The sequence below is a fragment of the Balaenoptera musculus genome, chromosome 3, assembly GCF_009873245.2.
Source record: "Balaenoptera musculus isolate JJ_BM4_2016_0621 chromosome 3, mBalMus1.pri.v3, whole genome shotgun sequence".
Taxonomy (NCBI): Eukaryota; Metazoa; Chordata; class Mammalia; order Artiodactyla; family Balaenopteridae; genus Balaenoptera; species Balaenoptera musculus.
In genome coordinates this window covers 96,669-122,520 of record NC_045787.1, presented here as the reverse complement: position 1 = coordinate 122,520, position 25,852 = coordinate 96,669, and the positions used below count along the sequence as shown (strand labels likewise).

The window sequence follows — 25,852 nt, the reverse complement described above, 5'->3', positions numbered from 1 at the left end:
GCCACGCCTGCGCACATCGCAGCGCCGGGGGTCGACGGGGCAACGCGGCGCCTGCGCAGAGGGACGAGCGGACGGCGGCGCTCAGGGCATAGGGGCCGCGACCTCCCGGCCGGAGGTAGGTTGGGGTCTGGGGTCGGGGGTCCTCACGGGCTCGCCTGATTTCTCCTCCGGTCCAGACGGTGTTCGATTTTTCTCGAGTTTACAGCAGTTTTGTGAGATGAACCGGTGCTCGCAGGTAACGTGGTGTTCGCCCCGCTTTCTCTCCGGGACGGAGCGGGAGTTCCTGTATCGAGCAGGTTGACTACTGGCCGCCCGGGTGGTCCGACGTTTAGGGGTCCCTTGGGTCCGTGCCGGGTTCCGCTGCTTTATTAGGACTGCGCGTTCCGGGAGGCGGACCCTGTAGGTTACCGGGGGGCGGGGGCGCGGACCCTCCAGTACATGAGGTCTGGGGGGCGCGAACTCCATAATATAGTTTACGGTGTCGGGGTGGGGGACGCAGACCTTGTAATTTATGGGATCGGGAGGGCACGAACCCTGTGGGGTGGGGCTGGGGGCGCGCGGACCCTGTCGTTTACGGCAGCGGTCCCCAACCTTTTTGGCACCAGGGAGCGGTTTCGTGGAAGATTATTTTTCCACGGGGTGGGGGGAGGGGATGGTTCAGGCAGTAATGCGAGCGAGGGGGGTTGATGCGGAGCGCAGGTGAAGCTTCGTTCACTTTCCCGCCGCTCACCTCCTGCTGTGCGGCCCGGTTCCTAACAAGCCGCGGACCGGTTTCGGTCCACGGCCCGGGGGTTGGTGCTCCCTGGTTTACCGGGTTGGGGGGAAGGAATGCTGCTCCCAGCCCTCCCCTATGAGGGTTACGAGCTTCACTACTTTAGATCTGTTTTTCATTCTGTACTTGCCACAAGCTTCTTAAGTACTGAGGCTTTTTGTGTGTATGTCATTGCTTTATTGCCAGTTAGAATTTTATATCTTTAGGTGTTGAACAAGTATTTATTGAAAAGCCTGTTAAGAGTCTTTGAAGTTGAATTGAGTTTCTTTTGACTATATTTGCTTCGTTCTATTTGTATTTCAGTTATTTGAGACACATCTTCTTCCCCACGATTTGTGAGTTGCTTTTGTCTGAGGTCTTGTTTTTTTCTTTTAATCCCATAAGGCTCAGTGCTGTGCAGCGCATACCTAGATCTGAACAAAATTTTTTGAAAAAAAAAAAAGGTCTCACATGAGCTATGTAGGTGATATAATTGTGACCAATGTATTTTGTTCTTTTTGTATGGTTAATGGTTTTATTATTTACTTCAAGGTGTATCTCCATGAATAACTTAAATGACCCCCCAAATTGGAATATCCGGCCCAGTTCCAGGGCTGATGGGGGTGATGGAAGCAGATGGAATTATGCCCTGTTGGTTCCAATGCTGGGATTGGCTGCTTTTCGTAAGTCATGGTTTTCCTAATGTGTGTTTTCTGGGCTGAAAGTGTGGCGCTCTAAGATCTTGGGCTTTGGAACCTGACAGATGTTGACTGTGAAAAAAAATGTACAATGTGAGAGCTATGAAGACTAGCCCAGGATACAGCCTCTCACTCAGATAGCTGTTAGGAACCGCTCTGAAGAGGCAGGGGAGGAGCCAGGAAATACATGTGGTCCAGCATGCGTCTTGGTAAAAGATTAATACTTGTCACAGAAACCTAGGTGTGTCAAATTAGTGACTTTAGTGCTTACCTACGTATGGGAAGATGCAGCAATTTGGGGTCACTGAAATTCTTTCTTAGTCATGTATCTTAACGCTGTAGGGTCCCATGTATCCAAAACAGAGTGCATTCACCCTGAATCCCTTTCCGGGTGAATTTGTAGGTCAGTGACTGTGGCTAATGACTTAATCATAAATGGCGGGCAACAGTCTTTGTTTACAGAGATGCACGTGTACACCCTAGTTTTTTCGCATATGGTGCATTCTGCACAAATTATTTACCCTCTGAGCCTGTTTCTCTGACCATCATAACTGAACTGCCTCAGTGCAAGTGAGGGTTAAATAAAACAAGATATTTAGAGGCATTTTGTGTGGAGTGAGTGAGTTCAGTAACTGTTAGCTCCCTTCGAGGCTGTACTGCTCTGAGGGGGCTCCCTTGCTTCAGTTGCCCTCATAAGCACTGATGAGGAAGAATAAAACAGGCATAAAAGAAAACTGGTTTTGTATGTGTAATGTTTAGGAAATCAGTCTTTGGGAGACTTCATCCATGAAACCTCTGCTCAGGCTGGCCAGAAATTCTCTCTGCTTTGAATCAACTTTGTACCACTTTGGGGAAATTACCAGTTACCAGTCAATTGTAATTATTCCAGCTCTTAGCTTATATCCCTACTACATGATGAATTTCCTGATGTTTAGGAGTTGGTTTTATGTTTTGTCACTGTCGCAGAGGAAGAAACTTTCCTCTACCCTTTTAAGTTCTTCTGGCTGGTCTAAGAATTAAATTGATGTGAGACAGATTAACAGGAGAAAATCAAACAAAAGTTTTTAATATGTATCCATAGGAGAGACTCAGGAAAATTGAGTAACTTACCAGAATGGTATAAGCCCTCACCTTAAATACCGTCCCAAGCTTAAGACAAAAGAGGATGTGGAGGTTGGGGAGAGTTAGTTACCAGAGGAGACTAGGAAAAGCGCAATAATCAAGGGTAAGGTTGTTATGTGGATTTAAGCTCTCGCCTTTTCCTATGATAAGAGTTTCCAGAAATTTTGTCAACCACTTCCTGGTACAGCCGGGCAAACACCCTTACAAATGCAGAGCTCCCTTATAAATGTAAGTGTTTCTTACAAAAGGGTAACTCCTACTTGGTTTTCAAAGTTTCTCCCATGTCTGCTGTTTCTTAGAAAATAACCAGTTGAAAATAATCCCTATGCCAAAGAGACGTGTCATTTTTTTTTTTTTGATGGGTAGGAAGTGGATTTATTTAGAGAGAAACACCCTCCACAGACAGAGTGTGGGCCATCTCAGAAGGCAAGATGCCCCGAAATACGGAGTGGTTAGTTTTTATGGGCTGGGTAATTTCATAGGCTAATGAGGGGGAGGGTTATTCCAATTATTTTGGGGAAGGGGTGGGGATTTCCAGGAACTGGGCCAGAGCCTACTTTTTGACCTTTTATGGTTGGCCTCAGAACTGTCCTAGCACTAGTGAGTGTGTCATTTAGCATGCTAATGTATTACAATGAGCGTATAATGAGGCTCAAGGTCTACTGGAAGTCAACTTGTCTGCTCTCTTGGACCTAGTTGGTTCTAACCAGTTTTTGTCATGTCCTATGGCTGTGTCATTCTTTTAAAGGTTGTGCCCTGCCCCCTTCTCTCCTGTTTCATTCCCCCGATTTTACTCCAATATTTTTATGGGAAGCAGAGGGGCGATGGTCCGTCTTCTGAAGTTGCTTCGAGGCTGAGTAGGGGCATCAACCCGCCTGTCAGCGAGTAAAAATCTCTAGGATGCCTGATCTAGGGGCCCCAGGGGCAGGACAGCTCCTTGTTTTAAGTCCGTATGGGCTGGAATCCTTGCATAGCCATTGTCTTGATGTGGAAGTGTTGTAACTGTTTCCTTAGCCTTCCCATGAATCTTCTTGATGATGAAACACTTTTTTGTAACAGCATCAGAGTACAAAAATAACTATCTATAAATGACAAAAGACTTAAAAGGCGTGGTTAGCCATCTGATTACATTTAATTTTACATGCATAATAATCCTAGTTAAATATTTTTCTTTCAGATACCTCAGGGGCCCTCTAAAGTATCCCACAGTTAGCTGGAAATCCAAAGAACTTTAATTAAAATTTGGTATTGGGAAGTTTGTCAAAAAGTTTTAAAAGACTTGGTCAAATAAGATCATAGGTCACTGAGACAATACTTATTTCTTAACCAAAGTTAAAACAGATCTTGAAAGCAAATACAGATCCCTTAAAGGCGAAGTAACTCATGTTATTAAAAGCAGTAATTCAAGAAAACTTTGGAGGGAGAAACCAAATCCAGTCTTGCCCCAGGCCGCTCCCAACAAAATCTGTTTACCCAACTAAGTTTAATCCAATCTTAGAAAATCTTGATCATGTACAACTGTTTTTATTTATTATTTATTTATTTATTTTGGCTGCACTGGGTCCTTATTGTGGCACTCGGGCTCTAGAGCGTGGGCTCAGTAGTTGAGGCGCGCAGGCTTAGTTGCAGCATGTGGGCTTAGTTGCAGTATGTGGGATCCTAGTTCCCCGACCAGGGATCGAACCAAGGCCCCCTGCATTGGGAGCTCGGAGTCCTAACCACTGGAACACTCCCAAGATCATGTACAACTCTTTTTTCCAGTATTTTTTTTCTCACTCTTTACACCTTCTTTTACTGAAAACATACATCTTACTTTCCTTAAAAGTTTTTTTTTTTTTTTTCACTTCAAGTTACTTTTCTTGCTGACGGATTTGCAACATATAATAAGGTCTTATTTGACCTCTAGTAAACCTAGGTACAGCAGAAGTACTATACTTAACATTGATGACTCTAAAGACATATCTGTGTTAATCAAATCAACAAGTTTAAGCCTCCTTCAATACCAGATATTAATTTAATGTTGAATATTTCCTGGATCATGGGAACCTGAAATTCATTCTGGCCAGTTTTATATTCCTGAGTATTTATATAAGCACTTAATTTTTTTAAGTCAATTAAGTAGAGCTTCTTTACAAATTAATTTTGGTAATACTATACATCTACAACACACATAGATACATACAAACACACAAACAAACAGAGACCTTATAGTTCTCATTTGAAAATTTCAGCCCTGAGTTAGGTACAACAAGGTAAAACCCATCAGTTACAAGGGGTTGGATTCAAATTGGGCTTCTGGCAGATGGAGCAAATCACTGGTCACCTGTCTAGATGGCTAAATCCTTTTTTCTAATGTTTACAGAAAAGACACTTAGGATTTCTTTTCGTCCTTGACAAGTCAAGTTCCAAATTACCTACCCCGTTTTTGAAATTTGCATTTTATTTTTTTATTTTTTTAACCCAAATTCTTTTTTTTTTTTAAATTTATTTATTTTATTTATTTATTTATGGCTGCATTGGGTGTTCGTTGCTGCGTGCAGGCTTTCTCTAGCTGCGGCGAGCGGGGGCTACTCTTTGTTGTGGTGCGCAGTCTTCTCATTGCGGTGGCTTCTCTTGTTGCAGAGCACAGGCTCTAGGCACGCGGGCTTCAGTAATTGTGGCACGCCGGCTCAGTAATTGCGGCTCGCGGGCTCTAGAGCGCAGGCTCAGTAGTTGTGGTGCACGGGCTTAGTTGCTCCGAGGCATGTGGGATCTTGAACCGTGTCCTTTGCATTGGCAGGCGGATTCTTAACCACTGCGCCACCAGGGAATCTCGAAATTTGCATTTTAAAAGGATGCTGGAGATAAGGGTTCCTGGAGAAGATCAGGTAGACATTTGCATCTTAAAGGCATAGGCAAGTGCCTCCTAGGATGACTTTGTTCTCTTAAGGCCAGAAGAAACAAGTTTTTTTCCCCCTAAGTACTGAGTAGCCACCTCAATGATATCAAATGACTGACACAGCCATTCACCTATGTGGCAAGGTTTTACCTTACCTCGTTTAGCTTAGGGGAGGAGAAGGCCTCCCCCCCAAATTCCTATCAGGCTCCAAATGTCAGCTGTAGTTAGTCAGACCAGTGGCCTCCCATTTTGGTTACTGCTATTTACAGGGATATTCCCATCCAGGTCTTAATTTAATAGTCACCAGTTGGATATTTTCAGCCAAGCCTAAAACCTTGATATTCCACACTCCTATAAGGCTTCTGTTGCGGCTCCAGATTTAATCTGTTACTTTCCGCTTTCGCTTAGAATCATTTGGTGATGAGGGTGGTTCCCTTGCCCCTCGAGAAACTTAGTAAGGCCCAAGGGACCTATTTAAGGGTGGCATGTTGTGCTTCCCTACATCATGTCCCATGGTTCTGGGTTGGCACTTAAGAATATGAGAAATGGAAAAAAAGCTGCCCTCTGTTGCAGGGATGCTTTTATTTTTAAATTATATGGAACACTTCACGAATTTGTGTCATCCTCCAGCAGGGGCTGTGCCAGTCTTCTCTGTGTTTTTCCAACTTTTTTTTGTTGTTTAGTACATGTGCTGCCAAAGTGAGCAGGCAGTGATACTTTTTATGGAGTGGCTTTATGTGCCTGGGTTTCTTAGGTTAGCAGGTTTGAGTAGAGAAAGTGGAGGCTGACGAGAGTAGTATTTTTCAACTTCATTTGTCTGCCTTTACTTTTAGCCTATGCTAGGGGGCTGCTTAACACCCATATGTTCGATATAATTTCTTAATCTTGTAATAACACATTTTTGGAGAATCCTTACAAGAATGCAAAGTTAAAAGTTTTCTCTGATCACATTACCTAAGCAAGATAACCAAAAAGAAGAAAATACAATATTCCTCAATCCTTCTCAGGGACAAAAAGCATCATTTCAAAAGTATAAGAAAGCAGGAACTTCAAAAATAAAAATTACTATGAAAAGCTATAGAAGCCAGAGATGAGTCTGAAAAAACAAACGGAAAATGAAAGTCACCTCAGGGCCTCTCCCAGCCTCAAAACTAATTAATTACTACGTCAGTGTAATTTTTTTTCGAATTTTATTTTTTATACAGCAGGTTCTTATTAGCTATCTATTTTATACATATTAGTGTATACATGTCCATCCCAATCTCCCAGTTCATTTACCACCCCCCCTGCTGTCCCCCCTTGGTCCATATATTTGTTCCCTAACATCTTTGTCTCTATTTCTGCCCTGCAAATCAGTTCATCTGTACCATTTTTCTAGATTCCACATATATGCGTTAATATATGATATTTGTTTTTCTGACTTACTTTACTCTGTATGACAGTCTCTAGGTCCATCCACGTCTCTACAAATGACCCAGTTTCTTTCCTTTTTATGGCGAGTAATATTCCATTGTATATATGTGCCACATCTTCTTTATCCATTCGTCTGTCGATGGGCATTTAGGTTGCTTCCGTGACCTGGCTATTGTAAATAGTGCTGCAATGAACACTGGGGTGCATGTGTTCTGTGAACTATGGTTTTCTCTGGGTATATGCCCAGTAGTGGGATTGCTGGGTCATATGGTAATTCTATTTTTAGTTTTTTAAGGAACCTCCCTACTGTTCTCCATAGTGGCTGTATCAATTTACATTCCCACCAACAGTGCAAGAGGGTTCCCTTTTCTCCACACCCTCTCCAGCATTTGTTGTTTGTACATATTCTGATGATGGCCATTCTGACTGGTGTGAGGTGATACCTCATTGTAGTTTGGATTTGCATTTCTCTAGTAATTAGTGACGTTGAGCAGCTTTTTGTGTGCCTCTTGGCCATCTGTATGTCTTCTTTGGAGAAATGTCTATTTAGGTCTTCTGCCCATTTTTTGATTGGGTTTTTTTTTTTTTAATATTGAGCTGTCTGAGCTGTTTATATATTTTGGAGATTAGTCCTTTGTCCGTTGACTCATTTGCAAGTATTTTCTCCCATTCTGAGGGTTGTCTTTCCGTCTTGTTTATAGTTTCCTTTGCTGTGCAAAAGCTTTTAAGTTTCATTAGGTCTCATTTGTTTATTTTTGTTTTTATTTCCATTACTCTAGGAGGTGGGTCAAAAAAGATCTTGCTGTGATTTATGTCAAAGAGTGTTCTTCCTATGTTTTCCTCTAAGAGTTTTATAGTGTCCGGTCTTACATTTAGGTCTTTAGTTTATTTTGAGTTTATTTTTGTGTATGGTGTTAGGGAGTGTTCTAATTTCATTCTTTTACATGTAGCTGTCCAGTTTTCCCAGCACCACTTATTGAAGAGATTGTCTTTTCTCCACTGTATATCCTTGCCTCCTTTGTCATTGATTAGTTGACCATAGGTGCGTGGGTTTATCTTTGGGCTTTCTATCCTGTTCCATTGGTCTGTATTTCTGTTTTTGTGCCAGTACCATATTGTCTTGATTACTGTAGCTTTGTAGTATAGCCTGAAGTCAGAGAGTCTGATTCTTCCAGCTCCGTTTTTTTCCCTCAAGATTGCTTTGGCTTAGTCAGTGTAATTTTAAGCCTTCCACTTCACTCACCAAGTTCATTGCCCTAGCCATAGGCAGCAGGCAGCCTTTCCAAGCATTCAGTAGGGTTTTTCAAGATGGCAGGCTAGTGAGTTTCTAAATAGCAGCCCTTAGGGCTGCAATTGGGTCTTTCACTAAGACGCAGACACTGCAGATCATTGAATCATAAAAACTACCTACTCTTGTCAGCCTTCTTGGGAGTTGATGTTCAGTTTTCGAAGAAAGTAAAAGAGTGGCTGTACCATTTTACGTTCTCGCCAGCAGTGCATGAGGGGTCCAGGTTCTTGGCGTCCTCACCAGTATTTGGTGTGATCACTATTGTTTTTATTTTGCTTGTTCTTGCAGGTGTATAGTGATACCCCATTTTGGTTTTAATTTGCATTTCCGTAAGGGCTAATGATGTTGGGCATCTTTTCACATACTTATCTGCCATCGGTGTAACCGCTTCCTTGAATCCTGTCTTTCAGATTCAATCCATTTTCTAATTGGATTGTTTTTTTAATGTTGAGCTTTGAGAGGTTTTTGTTTTGTTTTGTTTGTTTTTTGTTTTGTTTTGGGTTTTGTTTTGTTTTTTGTCACCACGCAGCTTGTGGGATCTTAGTTCCTTGACCAGGGATTGAACCCTTGCCCTGGCAGTGAAAACGCGGAGTCCTAACCACTGGACCACCAGGGAATTCCCGAGTTTTGAGAGTTTTTACTGTGTTCTAGATTCTAGTACTTTGTTGGCTGTCTTGTTTGCAAATATCTTCTCCCAGTCTGTAGACTCTTACTGGAGTCTTTCACGGAGCAAAAGCTTTAATTTTGATGAAGTCCGTCTTATCAGTTTTTCCTTTTATGGGTCATGCTTTCATACCATGTCTGAAAACTCTTTGCCTGGCCCTTGATCCTAAAGATTCTCTCCTGTGTTTTTTCCTACAGTTTTAATTCTACATTTTACATGACAGTCCATGATCCATTTTGAGTTAATTTTTCTATGAGGTATGAGACAGGTTTTATCTCTTCCTTTCCAGTCTGTTGGCCTGTATTTCCTTTTCTTGCTTTCTCGCACTGGCCAGAAATTCTAGGACTTTGTTGGATAGTTCCTGATCTTGGAGGAAAAGCATTCAGTCTTTTCACCACTAAGTAAATGTTAGCTGTGGGTTTCATAGAGTATCAAGACAAGGAAGTTCCCCTCTGTTCCTATTTTTCTGAGTTGCTATCATGAATGGGTGTTGTGTTTCTGTATCAGTCAATATGATCATGTAGTTTTTCTTCTTTAGGCTGCTAATTTGTTGGATTATAGCGATGGGTTTTTGAATGTTGAACCAGTCTTACATTTTTGAAATAATCCCCACTTGGTCATGCCGTGTAATTCTTTTTATATATTGCAGAATTGTATTTGCTAGTATTTTGTTTGGATCTTCATGTCTGTGTTCACAAGAGCTGTATTGAGTATCTTGGTGGGGGGGTCCTCTCTTCTCCACACCTGTTTCAGCATTATGCTTTTTTATTTCAGTTCCTGCCTTTTTCAGTTTCAAAAGTTCCGTTTGCTTTTTTAAATATTTTCTATTTGTCTGCTGAGACTTTCTGTATCTTTGCTTAGACTTTATATTACAGTGGCTGCCTTAAACTGTCAGATGACACTAACATCTCTGTCATCTTGGTATTGGCATCAACTGATTACCTTTTAAGTCAACTTGAGATCTTCCTGATTCTTGTTATGAAGAGCGATTCTCCACTGAAACCTGGGCATTTGGGGTATTATGAGACTGGTTTTTATTCGTATCTTCTTAGGCTGGCTTCTTGGACAGGGAGAGGTAGCACTGCCTCCTTACTCCCAGGTGGGGGTGGACGTCCAGGCTCCCCACTCGCCCTCCAGCCCGTGGACACCAAGGAAGGGTCCCCTTGTTACTGCTGGGCAAGAGCGGTAGGTCCAGCTCCCCTGCGACTCCTGATGCTCCCACACAGGAGAATCCCCACGTGGCTTCCTCTGCCACCATCACCACCCCTCAGGCTTTGCCCACGTGGATGGAGGTGGGGTCACAGTGTCTTCTGTGCTATGTAGCAGGGGCAGAATGGTTATTGTTTAAAAGTTTTCTGTCTTGCTAAGCCCCTTTGCTGGTTGTTTGGCCAGAGAGAGCAGACTCTTGTCGGGGCTTTTAAAGGAAATCTGCATCATTGGCATTTCAGCTTTAAGTCTGGGATCTACAAGGCAAAATGAAGCCCCAGGGGACTCACCAGCTTGGTGTTCCTTGGGTGCCAAGGTCCCTCAACAGTCTGCCTGCCGCTCTCCGCCTTTCAGGGTCGTCTTGTGTTAGTTTTACATACGACATCCAGGTTTTTTGTTGTTCTTAGCAGGGAGAATAGGAGAGAGTACTTCTATTCCATTTTCCCAGAAGTGGGAGCCCCAGCGCTTTTACAAGCCTTCTGAGACTGAGGCTCGAAAAAGTTGTGTCTGTGCGGAGTCATGAGCGGGACTCCCCGAACGGACCAGGGCTGGGCGTCCAGACTTCCGGTCCCCCAGCCTGCGCTCTGCTCTCCGTACCTCCCTGGCCACCTCCTCACCCAGCCTATCTCCACGTCGCTGTGCCACCTCTTCCAGGAGGCCTTCCTGATGAGAGGTGTTCTGTGGTCTGATGGCCGGTGTGTGCCTGGGTGTGCGCCTGGGCGCGCGCCTGGGTGTGTGCCTGGGTGTGCGCCTGGGTGTGTGCCTGGGTGTGTGCCTGGGTGTGCGCCTGGGTGCGCGCCTGGGTGTGCATCAGCCTCCCTGGCTCCGCGTGAGCAGCATTGCACTTTGGGTTAGTAGAGCAGGACCGGCACTCTGCTTCTGGCCTCCCTCTGCCCCCTCCGCCCATGCCCCCCCCCCCCATCTTCCTCGTCACAGCCAGGGTGCTGTCAGATCAGATCAGTCCGCTTCCTGAGCGGAGTCTGACTTTTCCAGAGTCTGCTCCAGCGTCTCCTTGGCATAAGCCCTGTGCCCCTGGGCAGCAGCTCCTGGAAGCTCTCCTGTACCTGTTCATTCTACCTAGAGGGACCTTTCCTGCCAACTCCTACTGGCCTTCCAGACTTTGTCCACATTCACCCAAAACTGAATTAGTCCTTCTTTCCTCTCTTCTCCACACATACCTTTTGCCTGCCTCCAGGCCTATGACCCCTTCTTTCCTGGTCATCCCCCCTGCCTGGGCACTCTGGCACAAGGAGCAGACAAAGATGACACGTGCTTCTGAGTGGGAGTTGTCAGCTGGAATAGGACCAGGGGCTGCTTTCGTTGCGGGAGGACGAGGTTGGTCTCGTGATTGTAGAACTGGGGCAGCAGCGCCGCGAGTGAAGAAGGCGCTCACGTGCATGGAAACGCTGTCCTCACAAGGGTGACGGCTGACGTTGTGGACTAGGTGGGATTCCCTGGGACCTGGGGAAAGGCCACACAGCAAGGACAGCACCTTGCGTGTTGACGGGGAGGGACCAGCAAGAGCAGGAAGGGGACCAGAAGGGGGACGGACACCGCAGGGAGTTAAAGAAAGTGGGAGAGAAGCGTGTGAGCCGCCTTGGCTGTGTTTGGAGAGCTGGGCATAAATGATGCTTTAAACTGCTGCTCTTGGTAGCTTTGAAGACTTGTTGGGCAGTCCTTCTGTTTTCCAGAGGACTCGGATCTGTGCTGCGTTTTGCATGTACGGGCTGGACAGGTTACCATTGTGAGAAACTAGGACTCAGCATAGCTGCCCCAACATCTATTAAACTATTGACAGGAGCGCCAGTTCAGAACGCGGTGGAGACCCTGTACCAGTGAAAGCATCACACTGACTTTTATCTTATTATCGGAACACACCAGACTCTTACTGGTGGGATGGGGAAGGATGGGTGACAACACCCAGACCCGGGCACCTGCTGGCCACAGGCTTTGTGGCCATCAGACTCCCTTTCTCTGTCCTCGGACTTCTCCGTGCAGCAGAGGCCAGAGGCCTGGTGGCTTCTCACTTTGTGGGGCAGAGCGGGGCATTACCCACCCCAGTTGCCTGCACCCTTCCGTCCCACGTTTGTTAGAGTACGGTGGAGCCTCGCCTTAAGGCTGAACTTCTGACTCCTTATTTACATGACCCCCGTCAGAACATAAGCAAACGCGGTGGGCTTCAGCTGTTTACCAGTGATGACCAGGCGAAGCTGAGCACACGTTGAACTTTGCTCAGTTCTTAGTAGCCTAGCCGACACTGTGTGACGCACGCTCTCCCGTATTCATTTCTAGCCCTTGCCAGTAGGATGCCGGGGCACCGCAGCCAGAGGAGGCGCGGGGTGGTAGGCCTGGGAACAAAGGAAGGCAGCCGTGGGTTATCTCAGCCATCAGACATTACGAGGAGGCTGAAGGGGGTCTCTGCAGCCTTGTTGTGCTTGTCTCTGGGGAGCCCTTATCTGATTTTAAGATAAGAACTTTGCAGTTGTATAGCTTCATTCAAAATGTTATCTTTTTTGTACCTCTTGGGACTTAAGATTTTATTGAAGTGCTGTCCTTAGCTGCTTTATGTTTTCTGTAAATAAAGATTATAGAACTTGAGCTTTGACTTTTCATCATGTGTGTTTTCCTCCTCCACTTTCTTTGTGTCAGGTTGGATTTGGTCTAGGGAGTCCCGAAAAGAAATAGAAAAAGAGCGGGAAGCATACCGTCAGAGAACAGCTGCCTTCCAGCGGGGCCTGGAAGCCAAGTACCATGCCACGATCTCAGAAGGCCGGCGGGCCGTGGCACAGCTGTCCCTGGAACTTGAAAAGGAACAAAACAGAACGACTAGCTACCGAGAGGCCCTCATCTCTCAGGGGCGCAAGATGGTAGAAGAGAAGAAGCTTCTGGAACAGGAGCGGGCTCGGGTCCTGCAGGAGAAGAGGCAGCCCTTGCGGAGTGCGTACCTGAGCTGCCTGGGCAAGGAGGAGGACTGGCAACGGAGAGCCAGGCTTCTGCTGAGGGAGTTCGAGGACGCTCTCACAGAAAGACAGAGCATCTACTGCAGTCTGGTTCTCCCTCGCCACAAGCGGCTGGAGATCGAGAAGAGCTTGCTGGTCCGAGCGTCCACTGACCCAGTTGCTGCTGACCTAGAGATGGCAGCTGGCCTGACTGACATATTCAAGCACGACACGTACTGTGGTGACGTCTGGAACACCAACAAGCGCCACAATGGGAGGCTTATGTGGCTGTATCTCAGATATTGGGAACTAATGGTCGAACTGAAGAAGTTTAAGAGCGTAGAGAGAGCCATACTGGAAAAGTAAGACAGCTCAGCGTCAGAGCGGTGTGTGTTCTGGGTTACGCGATGTTTTCCTTCTGCCAGCGCTCCCTGTGTTGTGGCCACGCATGCACACAGCTGCCTCTCAGCAGTGGCCTTCCACGGCTTCCACCGCCACCCTCCGAGCTCTCCGTCCCCCTCAGCGGCTAAGGACGTAGTTTCTCAGGAGCGTTTTTTAAGCTGTCGATATTTTATTAAGCGGAACAGTATAACCTCATAGCTTTAGGGAAAAACTGTTTCTAAGAATGTGAGATATAATATTCATCCTTACTATAAGTCATTTTTTTGTCTGTTTTTATCACTCCCTAAATTCTTTGTTCTCCTCAAATTATTTTTCTCTCTCCTAAAATTACAGTTAGAAGTTGTCAGGTAGTGGATAGGACTGCCTAATAGATGAGAAAGGAAGGTAGTGATACCGTCAAGGTTTTGTGGTGTTTTGAAGCTCTTTCCCACCAAAGGGGAAAAAGTGTTTATTTCCAGTTGATACCCTTGTGTGTGTTTATAAGCAATGACATGTAATTAAAACACCTCAATTTAAAAGCAACAGTGCCGCTTTTTATGTGTGTAATTTCTTACTCTTTACATTTTTAAACAGATTATCTCAATTTTTACTGCAAACTTAGACCCATTTTCCATAAAGGTAACATGAATCGGCCTTTGTATGCTTTACACACATCACTCCCGTCATCTTGACCCTAGTGCTGTGCAGTGAGCGCTGTTACTACCCTTGGGCTCCGGGTCCCCAAGACCACCCCACACTTGCTCAGGACTCAGCACATGGTTGTACTCACAGCTGAGACTCGTCGTATAGAAAGGATACAAGGCAAGGTTAGTAAAGGGACAGGCACGTGGGTAACACGGGGAGACCAGGTGCAGCTTCCCGTCCCCTCCCAGGGGTCACACGGCCATGTGGACGCTCTTCAGAAACAGCGTCCAGGGTTTCTGCGGAGGGCCGGTCACACAGGCACCCTCTGCCTGGCACAGACCCAAATTCCAAACTCCCAGAGGAAAGCAGGTGTCCAAGCTGTTGGCAGGGTTTGGTCGCAGTGATCCACTCTTACCAGTTGATGGTGGAGGGAACCCTCCCAAATCCAGTCCCAGATGCCAGCCAAGGGCCAACCTGTCAGCAGGCCTCTCAGAGGCCCACGGTCTCAGGGCTGTGGTGTGAGCCCTTCTCTGCAGCCCTCATTCTACAGGTGAGGGGTGGGAAGTCAACCTGCCCAAGGTCGCACAGGTGGTCCTGGAGCTAGTATGAACCCAGGCAGCTTGGCTTCAGAACTGCCCTGATCCGTGTGAAACCAGGTCCTTTTCAAATGACTGAGCGGGTTTTGTGGGCTGATGCCAAAAATGCTGTTCTCTGCCTGGCGTATGACAAAAATAGCTGTCCTGCTTCCCTAGACATTAGGGCTTTGGTAGCAAACAACGGGGGTCAGTTCTGCTAGCTTAGACAGTTAAGGGGGCATTTGTTTTAAGGCTACCTTGTGGAACCTCAGGGCAAGGATGGAGAGTGATGGCCACACCTCAGAGAAGAGCCAGAAATGGCTAGTAAACAACACTGGGAACCTTGCAGTAATGACCTTTTGGCTTCAGATCTCTGCATGTCTGTTTAATCTTCTCTCCCTGCAAACCAGCTTTCTCTCCCCGGGCCCCATGGTGAGAACAGCTACCTTGTTCTACTCCCATGTGTGGCAAAGTCTGGGAACCGCTGGGTTGTGCGGTGCCGTGGCTTGTGAGTGGGGTGGGAGCAGAGAGAGTCAGGAAAGCGGGGCTCAAGCGCCAACCACTGGCTCAGGCGGCTCTGAAGGAGGCGGCAGGCCCTCCAGCAGGTCGAGGATTTGCGCTCACCCGCGGGACTGCCAGCGGCTGGTGGAGAGAGAAGGGGATTCCTGGGATCTAGTGGGTGGCAGCTGATGAGAGGGAGCTGCAGGCTGACGTCTCTGGGTCTCTCGACACGGCCACTGCACAGAGGGTCTGCTGGGCCTGCAGGTGTCTCCTAGTCTCTGAGTATGTAATTGGAAAGAACCGTCTGGAACAAGAGTTGCTAAGGTAGGAAAGAGAAGTGGAAGTCCCTGAATCTGCATCCCCTCCTTGCCAGGATGGTCAACAGGAAGCACTGCTGAATTCCTGGAGGAAATGCAATGATTAGTCCACCACAGGGGATGGGGGGAGGCGAAGATGGTGGTCCCAGAGTGTCCATCATGGTCCCCGTCATGTCCCCATTCGATGCGACTGGCCCCTGGGAAGACCAGGTGGGTCTGTGCAGATGACAGCCCGCCCAGGCTCAGCAGGAGGAGCCCCAGTCGAGTTGCCGTGTGGCATGTTCACGCCCTCCTGGCCCTTGGCACTCTGTTCTGCTTTTCACCTGCTGAGCGTGTTTCCTTTTCCCCCAGTTTGCCCTTGTGTGGGAGCCACGCCGTCCGCAGCGCGAGAGCACAGGAACACTCCTGGGCCCTGACATGCCCACGACCGCATTCGCAGCCAGCGTCACCTTGGGCATCCTCAGGGCCACCAGTCTCGGGCTGGGCAGGTACAGGTAAAACCCATCGTGGCTGCAAGTGGCACATTCAGTGTTGGGGCTGCGCGGGTCCACAGGAACAAGTGAATTACATGCACTGGGGAGAGTGGGAGGCATGGGTCCCACTTGGGCTGCTCCGTGTGCCTCAGAATTGCTCCAGACGAGCCTCCAGCCTCTCCAGTTTCACAAGAATGGGTTATTCCTCAGCGTGGGGCGGGGGCTGTCAGGGACATTCTCCACTAGTAGACACCTGTGTGCCCACCCCTGCCCCAAATTTCAGGTCCTGGGTCATCCCTGGGCTCTTGTCCACCACAGCTGCTGGGCCCAGCCATGCCCATGCTGGGTTCTACCTGCTGACCACCCAGAGGCTGGGTCTCGTCAAGAAAATTCCACAGACACAAACAGCAGAAGCTACTCTACTCTTTAGAGTTAAAATCAAATCATTTCAAAATTTTGCCCTGTGCCTACTCTCTTTCCAAGAGCTTCTTGCAATAGCAAAGTCCACGTGGCTGAAACAGGGTTCCAGCATAACACAGCTAAGGAGACATGCAGAGGTGAGCAAAGAAGGCAGAGCTGAAGAGCACAGGGAGTCAGAAGACACCACTTCCCTCCTGCTCCTGCCCACCTGGCGGCGGCTCTGCTCTCCTGAAGGCCCAGCAGGAAGGTTACTGCCTTCCTCAGCAGGCAGATCCTGAGAGGACTCTCACTCCATTGTGGGGGGAAAGGCATGGGCCATACCTGGGGGAGGGGGTGGCACAGGAGCACCTGCAACGGGGATGTACCTGCGGAGACGGCAGCATGGAGTTGGACCTGAGGGCAAAGCCCACTCACAGGGTGATTCAAACCCCCACTGACCACTTGGGTGGTTCTAGTGTGAGGAGCATTTGGCCACATCAAGCACTAGCCACTCTTGAGAAAATGTTTTCTTTTCAGACACTTTTGTCCTTTTTAAAATTCTGAATTGCATTAAAATGTCATTTGAGTAATCCAAAACCTTCCAACAAACAAAAGTCCAGGACCAGATGGCATCACTGGTGAATTCTACCAAACATTCAAAGAAGAATTAATACCAGTCCTTCTCAAACTTCCAAAAGAGAAAAGAGGGAGTTTTCAAACTCATTTTACGAGGTCAGCATTACCCTGATACCAAAACCAGATAAAGATGCCAAAAGAAAAGACAATTACAGGCCAATATCCCTGATGAACACAGATGCAAAAGTCCTCAACAAAATATTAGCAAACCAAATTCAACAATACATTAAAAGCATCATATACCATGAGCAAGTGAGATTTATCCCAGACATGCAAGGATGGCTCAATACCACAAATCAGTCAATGTGATATACCACATTAACAAACTGAAGAATTTGAAAATCATATGATCACTTCAGTGAATGCAGAAAAGTCATTTGGCAAAATTCAACATCCATTTATAATAAAAACTCTTGATAAAGTGGGTGTAGAGGGAATGTACCTCAACATAATAAAGGCCATATATGACAAGCCCCGAGTTAACATCACACTCAACAGTGAAAAGTGGAAAGCATCTCCTCTTAAGATCAGGAATAAGACAAGGATGCCCACTCTCACCACTTTTATTCAAAAGCATTGGAAGTCCTAGCCACAGCAATCAGAAAAGAAAAAGAAAGAAAAGGAATCCAAATTGGAAAGGAAGAAGTAACACTGTCACTATTTGCAGATGACACAATACTATATACAGAAAACTCTAAGGACTCCATCAAAAAACTGTTAGAACTAATAAATTTAGTAAAGTTGCAGGCTACAAAATGAATACACAAAAATCTGTGGCATTTCTATACACTAATAATGAAATATCAGAAAGAGAAATTAAGAAAACAATCCCATTTACAACTGCATCAAAAATTCTGAATAAATTTAACCAAGGAGGTGAAAGACCTGTATGTTGAAAAGTACAAGATGTTAATGAAACAAACTGAAGAAGACACAAATAAATGGAAAGACATTCCATGCTCATGGATTGTTAGAATTAATACTGTGAAAATGTCCATCCTACCCAAAGCAATATACAGAGTCAATGCAATCCCTATCAAAATTCTAATGGCATATTTCACAACAATAGAACAAAAAAATCCTAAAATTTGTATGGAACCATAAAAGACCCTGAATGGCCAAAGCAATCTTGAGAAAGAAGAACAAAGCTGGAGGCATCACATTCCCTGACTTCAAACTATATTACAAAGCAGTAGTCATTAAAACATTATGGTACTGGCATAAAAACAGACACATAGATCAATGGAACAGAATAGAGAGCCCAGAAATAAATCCATGCATAGATGGTCAATTAATTAACGGCAAAGGAGCCAAGAATATACCAAGGGGAAAGGACCCTCTTGTCTATAAATGGTACTAGAAAAACTGGACAGCCACATGCAAAAGGATGAAACTGGACCACTATCTTACAACACACATAAAAAATTAACTCAAAATGGATTAAAGACTTGAACGATAAGACCTAGAAGAAAACATAGGTGGTAAACTCCCTGACATCAGTCTTGGCAATGATTTTTTAAAAATCTGACACCAAAAGCAAAAGAAACAAAAACAAAAACAAGTGGGACTACATCAAACTGAAAAGATTCTGCATGGCAAACAAAGTCATAAAACAAATAAAAGGCAAACTATAGAATGAGGGAAAATATTTGTAAATTATATATCTGATAAGGGACTAGTATCCAAAATATATAAAGAACTCATACAACTCAACTGCAAAAAAATAAAAAATAATTCAATTAGGAAGTGGGCAGAATCTCTGAAGAGACATGAAAAGATGCTCAACATCATTAATCGTCAGAGAAATGCAAATCAAATCCACAATGAGATATCACTTCACACCTGTCAGAATGGCTATTATCAAAAAGACAAGAGATAGGGCTTCCCTGGTGGTGCAGTGGTTGAGAATCTGCCTGCTAATGCAGGCGACACGCGTTCGAGCCCTGGCCTGGGAAGATCCCACATGCTGCGGAGCAACTAGGCCTGTGAGCCACAATTGCTGAGCCTGCGCGTCTGGAGCCTGTGCTCCGCAACAAGAAAGGCCGCGATAGTGAGAGGCGTGTGCACCGCGATGAAGAGTGGCCCCCGCTTGCCGCAAGTAGAGAAAGCCCTCGCACAGAAACGAAGACCCAACACAGCCAAAAATAAAAATATAAAAAAATAAATTAAAAAAAAAGAAGAGGTAAGTGTTGGCAAGGAAGTGAAGAAAAGGGAAACTTTGTACACTTTTGGTGGGAATGTAAATTGGTGCAGCCACTATGGAAATCAGTATGGAGTTTCCTCAAAAATCAAAATTAGAACTACCATATGGTTCAGCAATTCTACTTCTGGGTGTTTATCCGAAGAAAATGAAAACACTAATTCAAAAAGATATCTGCCCTCCCATGTTTATTGCAGCATTATTTACAATAGCCAAGATATGGGCAACCTAAGTACCCATCAGTAGATGAATGGATAAAGAAGATGTGGTATATGTATACAATGGAATACTATTCAGCCATAAAAAATGAAATTCTGCCATTTGTGACAACATGGATGGACCTGGAGAGCATTATGCTAAGTGAAATAAGTCAGAGAAAGACAAATACCATATGATCTCACTCATATGTGGAATATATATCTCCAAGTTAATAGGTGCAGAGAACAGATTAGAACCAGAGGTGGGGCCGGGGTGGGGGGGACTGTGGGGGGAAGGGAGAAGTGGGTGAACTGTTTTTGTTTTTGTAAATAAATGAAATTATTAAAAAAAATACAAGTGGGCAACAAGCATATGAAGACATGCCCAGGGACTTCCCTGGTGGTGCAGTGGTTAAGAATCCGCCTGCCAATGCAGGGGACACAGGTTCGAGCCCTGGTCCGGGAAGATCCCACATGCCGCGGAGCAACTAAGCCCGTGCGCTGCAACTACTGAGCCTGCGCTCTAGAGCCTGCGTGCCACAACTACTGAGCCCACGTGCTGCAACTACTGAGCTGGTGCGCCTAGAGCCCGTGCTCCACAAAGAGAAGGCACCGCGATGAGAAGCCCGCGCACCGCAATGAACAGTAGCCCCCCGCTCGCCGCAACTAGAGAACGCCCGCGCACAGTGACGAAGACCCAGTGCAGCCAAATAAATAAATTTATAAAAAAAAAGAAAAAGACATGCCCAGTTTCATGAACATCTGGGAAATACAAATTAATGCAAGACATTTTTTTCGTCCATTAGATTGAAAAAGAAAGAAAACCACATCTGAATAAGCCACACTTTATTAGTATTTAATTACCCTAATACTCAGCACTGCACAAATCAGATCTCAGTAGAAACCAAGTCCAGACGTTGGCATTAACCACTCCTCAAGCACCAGGACTCAGACAGCTTCCCGGAGGAGCCTTCCCGCCCGCCCCGCAGCAGGAGCCCCCGCCCGCCGGGCCTAGAGTCGGTGGAGGTGGGAGTGGGGGCGGCGGCGGGCGGGGCACCGCGGTCGTGCCCTCAGAGCCAGAGGCCGCCGGAGCCCGGGGCTCAGCCTGGCACCAGCAGAGCGCACGCCTGCCGCCCACTGGCCCGAGGGCAGGGGCAGAGCCGTCAACTACCAAAGCCCATGTCCTCGCTGGACGGGAGTTTGTAAACATCCAGACAGGGCAGCGCCGCACACCCGCGACGGGAGGGCGCCGGGCCGGCGCCCTGCACCCCCGGACCCAGCCGCTGCGGCAAGGGATGCGGCTTGCCCTCGGTTTTACTCTCTCCTCAGCTGGGCGCTTTCATCGCTGTGCCCGGGAGGTGTCCTCTCACTCCCTCCCCCGCTCACGCCGGCCGGTCGTCCAGCCGCCCCGGCCCCCGCCCTGCTCCCTGCGGCCCGCACCTCCCGCGGCTGCCGAGGCGCCGTGACCAGGACGGCCGCCCGCCGCGGGCTGCTTCTCCGGCGCCACCGCCATGCTGGGCGCTGTGCTCCGTCACAGCTCCTGGGAGGCAGGGTCGTCGCTCCCGGAGCGCCTGAAGGATGCGCGTGCAGCTGCCACTAGGAGATGCCTCGGTGGTGGCGGGGGCGGGGGCTCAGCCCGGGCCGCCGCCGCCGCCGCCGCCGCCGCCGCCGCCGCCGCCGCCGCCGCCGCCGCCGCCGCCGCCGCCGCCGCCGCCGCCGCCGCCGCCGCCGCCGCCGCCCGCCTCGTACAGCCCGGGGCCTACTCCATTTGCTTCAGCGCTCTGGAGAAGTTTTCCAGAGCAGTTTTGAAGGCTTGCAGCAAGAGCTTTCCGAGTTCATTGCTCGTTTCTTCAATGTCCGGGTCGAAGCTTCCGAAGAGGGGCGTGGAGACCCGGATGTCGTCGCGGCCGGCCCGCAGCAGCACCGCGCGCAGGTCCTCTGCGATCGCGCTGTATTTCTGCTGGTCGAATTTGGACATGGCCAGCTCGTCCTGGGGGTAGGCGCTGCCCTCGGGGTAGCAGTCCCTGGGCACCGGGAACTCCACGCTCTGCAGCCGGGGGAGCTCACAGAGAGCCACGAAGAGGCGCCGGAGCGCGCGGGCCGACATTGGGTTCCCCAGGAAGCGGAGCTCCCGCAGCCGGCGGCAGGGGCCCAGGGCCAGGATCAGCGCGCCCACGTGCCGGTCCGCGAGGCCGCACTCCTCCAGGGTCAGGGCCCTCAGCGTCGGGGCGGCCTGGCCCAGCAGCCGGAAGAAGGTCGAGGGGAACAGGTCCACCAGGCAGTGCCCGCTGAGGTCCAGCACCTCCAGGTGGGCGGCGTGGGTGCAGTTCGCCAAGAAGGCCATGTCCGCGTGGTTCAGGTCGCAGTTGCCCAGGTCCAGCACTTTCAGCGGAGTCCGGAGGGGGCTGCGGGCAGGGCAGGAAACAGCACGGTGAGAGCAGGCCCGGCAGGCGCTCCGGGGGCCACACACACTCTCCCCGAGAGCTGAAATGGGTTTTACCTTTTTAAGTAGTCGAACAAGTCAAAAGAAGAAGAATATTTTGTGATACGTGAGAATTATATGAAATTCAAGTTTCAGTGCGGGTAAGTAAAGCGTAATCAGAACAGCCGCGACCTTCATTTACTTCCCGTTTGTGGCTGCCCTGGGGCAACGGCAGAGCTGAGACCATGCATAGCCACGGGGCCCTGAAGACTTAACTTCACCCGAAGACAGGCCTGGCCTTTGTCCTCAGCAATTAAAGTGATCAATCTGTTTTGTCAACCAGGCGTGGTGTGTTCACAAGCTTGCTGAGGGGGCAGTGAGCTGCCTGTGAATTGGCAGGAAATGAAACACTGGCTTGGCTCTGAAAGAAGAGCCTGAGCCCACAGGATTTCAGGGCTGGGAGGGCCCTTGGAGCGCCCGGTCCACCCTCAGCACTGCCTGGGACCTCAGAGACCCTTCTTGCTCTCCTGTAGGTGTGTAGGCGGCGGCCATTGGGAAACGCACGGTCGGTGACTCCCTGCCCAGCAGTTCTCAGAGTCGGGAACAGACCCACAGCGGCCCTGCGGGACCCTGGGCCTGGGTCTGGGCTCACCGGGCTGGGCACTGAGTGCCGGGGGCGGGGCGGGTTCCGCTCTCTATTCACCTGCTGAGGCTGCTGCTTCCACCGCCTCCTGCACCTGTACTCTGGGCACGGAGCGTCTGGGGTCGGCCTGCCGCCGGCACGGTCCACCCCGCGGCGGGCTCTGTGCCTCCTCACCCGGCCCTGAGGAGGCGGTGGCTGAGGCCCTGAGCTGTGGGGCGTTTCCACCTCCATCTCCCCCACGCCCACATCCATCCACGAGGAACCCTCTCCCCACCTGCGCTGCTCGCAACCCCTCGGGGGCCTCCTGTGTGGACAAGGGTCAGAGGACAGGCCTGACTGCGAACTGCGTCTGGGAGCTTGGATTTGGGGAGGGTCCCTCACTCAACTGATAAGGGGTCCCTGGCCTGAGCTGTCTGCACAAGCAACGTGGTCCCTGCGGACACCTGCCTCCTTCTGGGGTCTGGAATCTCGGTACATGCCAGGCTGAGGTGCCCACCCAGCCAGCCCCCAGGAAAACCCCTGGGCCTGGGTCTCTAATGCCCTCCCCAGTGGACGGCACCCCCCATGTGTCACCACAGTCCGTGCTGGCTCCACTGGGACAGGACCCTGGACTCGTGCCCTGTCTCCCCGAACCCCTCCCCACAAGCCCTTTCCCTTGGCCCTTTCTGCCCTGTGTCCGTCTGCTGTAATAAATCTTAGCAGTGAGTCCTCCCAGGGAGTCACCAAACCTGGGTGGTCTTGGCGTGTCTGCTCTGTCTGCCACTCTCCCTGCCCCTCCATCTGGGTCTGCTGTGTGGGCCAGGGAAGCCAGAGTGAGCTTTGTAATATGAAGCTGATCACCCACTGCCCTGCTCAGAGCCTCCAGGGCTTGGCCTGGCTCTTCCATCCTTCTTTTCCTCCTCTCCCTGCTCCCTTCTTCACCTGCCCAGGACCACAGCCCCCGTCCCCGCTGCCCCAGCCCCGCCCCGCCCCGCCCCGCCCCATCCCTGCCTATGGCCCTGCCACACCCCCAGCTCCAGCCCTTCACCTGCGGGGTTCCTGCCTAGCACACTCTCTCCGGGCCCTCCGCTGGCTCACTGTGCCTGGTCTCCGCTCAAAGGTCACCTTGGGACCTAGCCTTCCCTGACCACTCACCCATCTCCCTCCCACTTAGGCCTGACACACTCCACGCCTGGACCTTCTGGGGCCTTGGACAGGCTCTCAGCAACCAGCTGACTGAAGACCGAGCGTGTAGAACAGAAGGTCAGAGTGTGACAGGCGATGTCAGGGCCGAGCTAACAAGATAGCCCTGCAGGCTTGTGACGTGTCGTCTGGCTTGTGGAACACGTTTCCCCAGAGCACAGGCACCTCTGGCTGAGGACCCAGGCCAGCCAAACGCAGTACTGTCCTGAGGGTCCCAGGGAGCCACCACATGGCAGAGTCGTACTTGTGTGTGGGCTCGAGGACCACCCCTCCCCGAATTGGGCGACTGGGTTCCAGGGGTGGAGGAGCAGGGATGGGGGACGGCGACGGGATTCCAGGTGCCCCCCAGGGGAGAAGAGGCAGTGTGGGCCCTGGCCAGCTGTGGCCAGCTACTTCTGGGTTTCCTTTGTATAAAAGAGAAATTCCTGTAAGCCCTGGACTCCCTAAACCAGGAAAGACATCCTCACCCTCACTCAATGAGAAATGAGAAGAAATGAGAAATTTGATTCTCATCAAATTTCTCTTCTCAAGAAATGAGAAGTTTGATTTTCCATAAATTTTCATGAGTATATTCACAGCTGGTGGCCACCAAGGTGGCCCAACGGCCCTGGGGTATTGCGACCCTCGGTGGTGCCCCCCCAGCCCAGGGACGGGCCCTCACCACGCAGTGGGCGGAAGCGTCAGCACAGTGCCCTCCAGGGAAGGTTACGGGAGGCGGGCCTCCCTCCGGAGGGCCTCTGGCCCTCTGATCCGCAGCCTGTGGAGGGGCCCACGGGCCGAGGAGCCAAGGCCGCCTGCCGACAGCCATGAGAATGAGAGTGCAAGTGGGTCACTCCGCTTTCCCGCCCCGACAGGCCTTCAGGGGAGACCACAGCTGCCCCCACCGGGCTCCTGTCTTTCCCTCGTAAGCCTCAGCACTGGGGTAATTTGTTACAATGACAGGTAATTAATACAATGTAATGGAGTTACTTCTATGTTGTTTGCTTGCTAATTAGGACTCTTCTCTTTTTCTTACGCACTGGAGGCAGTCTCCTTTGGGTTCTGGTGCTCCCAGGGTGCACCTGACACCAGCCCCAGCCGGGCCACCTCCCCCTCCGTCTGTCCCCTCCGGCTGCTCGGGGCTGGGCAAAAACCGGGGGGACGGGGCCTCGTGGCCTTGTAAGTAACCAGGTCTGTTTTACGGTCCCCTGGTGCGTCCTCAGCCAGGGCCCCGAGTCGCCCCGACCTGGGCTGAGGGGCTGTGAGCAGATGCCCTCCCCCCGCCGCCCTCCTTCTGGTCACCCTAGACTCACCCGAGCAGTTTCTGGAGCTTCCCGGTCAGCGTGGAGAAGGCCACGCTCAACTCGGTGAGGTGCGTCATCCGGCTGAGCTCCCGGGCGATGGAGGTGAGCAGGGGGTCCTCGCCGTCAGGGGCGGGGGTGCTGGTAGGGGGCGCGTCGAAGGCCTTGGCGGGCAGGGTGAGCGACACCAGCCGGGGGAAGCCCACCTGGGCCAGCAGCTGCTGCACGTGGCCGGCGTGCAGACGCACGTTGTGCACCACCTCCAGCCGGCGCAGCTCACCCGGCCCCGCCAGACGCAGCACGTGCAGCAGCTGCCCGGGGCCCAGGCTGTCGGCCCGGAAGGAGAGGCAGCGCACGCGCAGTGGGGCGGGACCCTCCGGCCCCAGGGCCCGCACCACCAAGTCGAAGTTGCCCCCGGTGACGAAGATGTCGGCGAGGACCTCTACGGGGCGCCGGGCCGCACGGGGCTCCGCCTGCAGCTCGCAGCAGGTCCTGGCCAGCAGCTTGGTGCGGCCCCACCTGCCCAGCGCCCTCCCACAGGGACACCCCTGCACCTGCACGTCTCGGATGCCTGTGAGGTCGGCCACCCGCAGACGCCGCCGGCCCCCGCCCCAGAGCGTGTGGTCCGCGAGGCCGCGCACGCAGGCCTCCAGGCAGGCCCTGCAGGCCCGGTCCCGCAGGTCCCCGGGGTGGTCTGCGCTGGGGCCCAGCAGAGCACCCAGCCGGAACTCCTCCAGCGGCCAGTGCTGCAGCAGAACGCGGATCACCTCCGCCTGCTCCAGCAAGTAGCTGGCTTTGAAGAGCAGCGGGTAGAGGTTGTGGGCCACCCCGCCCAGGCTCTGCTGGGCCACCTGGGGGTGGGACGCCAAGGCCTCAGCAGAAATGAAGCGCAGTGACTGCATCATGCCCGCCTGCAGCGGCTGGAGACAGGACAGAGCTCTCCCCTGTGCTTCTCCCAAAGACGTGTCCCCTTCTCGCCTATTTTTAGTTGCAGCTGCTGTGAGCAGCTTGCCTTGGGCTGTGGTGAGCCAGCCCTCTGGTC

At 50.2% G+C, this 25,852-nt stretch overlaps 2 protein-coding genes and 1 pseudogene across 3 annotated transcripts; 1 reads left to right on the top strand and 2 right to left on the bottom strand.

The window, feature by feature from the left end:
• The first annotated feature begins 31 nt into the window (after positions 1-31).
• Positions 32-13,883, top strand: CCDC127 (coiled-coil domain containing 127). Of its 2 annotated transcripts, none has more exons than XM_036848182.1 (3): positions 32-115; positions 1,304-1,434; positions 12,670-13,883. In XM_036848182.1, the coding sequence occupies exons 2-3, from the start codon at positions 1,314-1,316 to the stop codon at positions 13,323-13,325; spliced, it is 777 nt and encodes a 258-aa protein (XP_036704077.1). In that variant the 5' UTR covers positions 32-115; positions 1,304-1,313; the 3' UTR covers positions 13,326-13,883. The 2 variants fall into 2 exon arrangements, with proteins under 2 accessions (XP_036704077.1, XP_036704078.1); XM_036848183.1 differs by having other exon boundaries at positions 105-235.
• LOC118893701 lies at positions 6,040-6,136 on the bottom strand (annotated as a pseudogene).
• Positions 13,884-20,127: 6,244 nt separating the features above from the next.
• Positions 20,128-25,770, bottom strand: LRRC14B (leucine rich repeat containing 14B). Its single transcript, XM_036845364.1, has 3 exons — positions 24,823-25,770; positions 21,027-21,688; positions 20,128-20,950 (listed from the first exon to the last, which is right to left on the bottom strand). The coding sequence occupies exons 1-2, from the start codon at positions 25,713-25,715 to the stop codon at positions 21,043-21,045; spliced, it is 1,539 nt and encodes a 512-aa protein (XP_036701259.1). The 5' UTR covers positions 25,716-25,770; the 3' UTR covers positions 20,128-20,950; positions 21,027-21,042.
• Between the last annotated feature and the right edge of the window lie 82 nt (positions 25,771-25,852).

What these genes read in the sequence shown, in the direction of transcription:
- CCDC127 (XM_036848182.1), top strand. Translation starts at nt 1,314, where the DNA reads ATGAATAACTTAAATGACCCCCCAAATTGGAATATCCGGCCCAGTTCC. An exon ending in GCTGGGATTGGCTGCTTTTC is followed by an intron (nt 1,435 to 12,669) that starts GTAAGTCATGGT and finishes TCTTTGTGTCAG; the next exon opens with GTTGGATTTGGTCTAGGGAG.
- LRRC14B (XM_036845364.1), bottom strand. Translation starts at nt 25,715, where the DNA reads ATGATGCAGTCACTGCGCTTCATTTCTGCTGAGGCCTTGGCGTCCCAC. An exon ending in AAGCTCCAGAAACTGCTCGG is followed by an intron (nt 21,689 to 24,822) that starts GTGAGTCTAGGG and finishes CCCTGCCCGCAG; the next exon opens with CCCCCTCCGGACTCCGCTGA.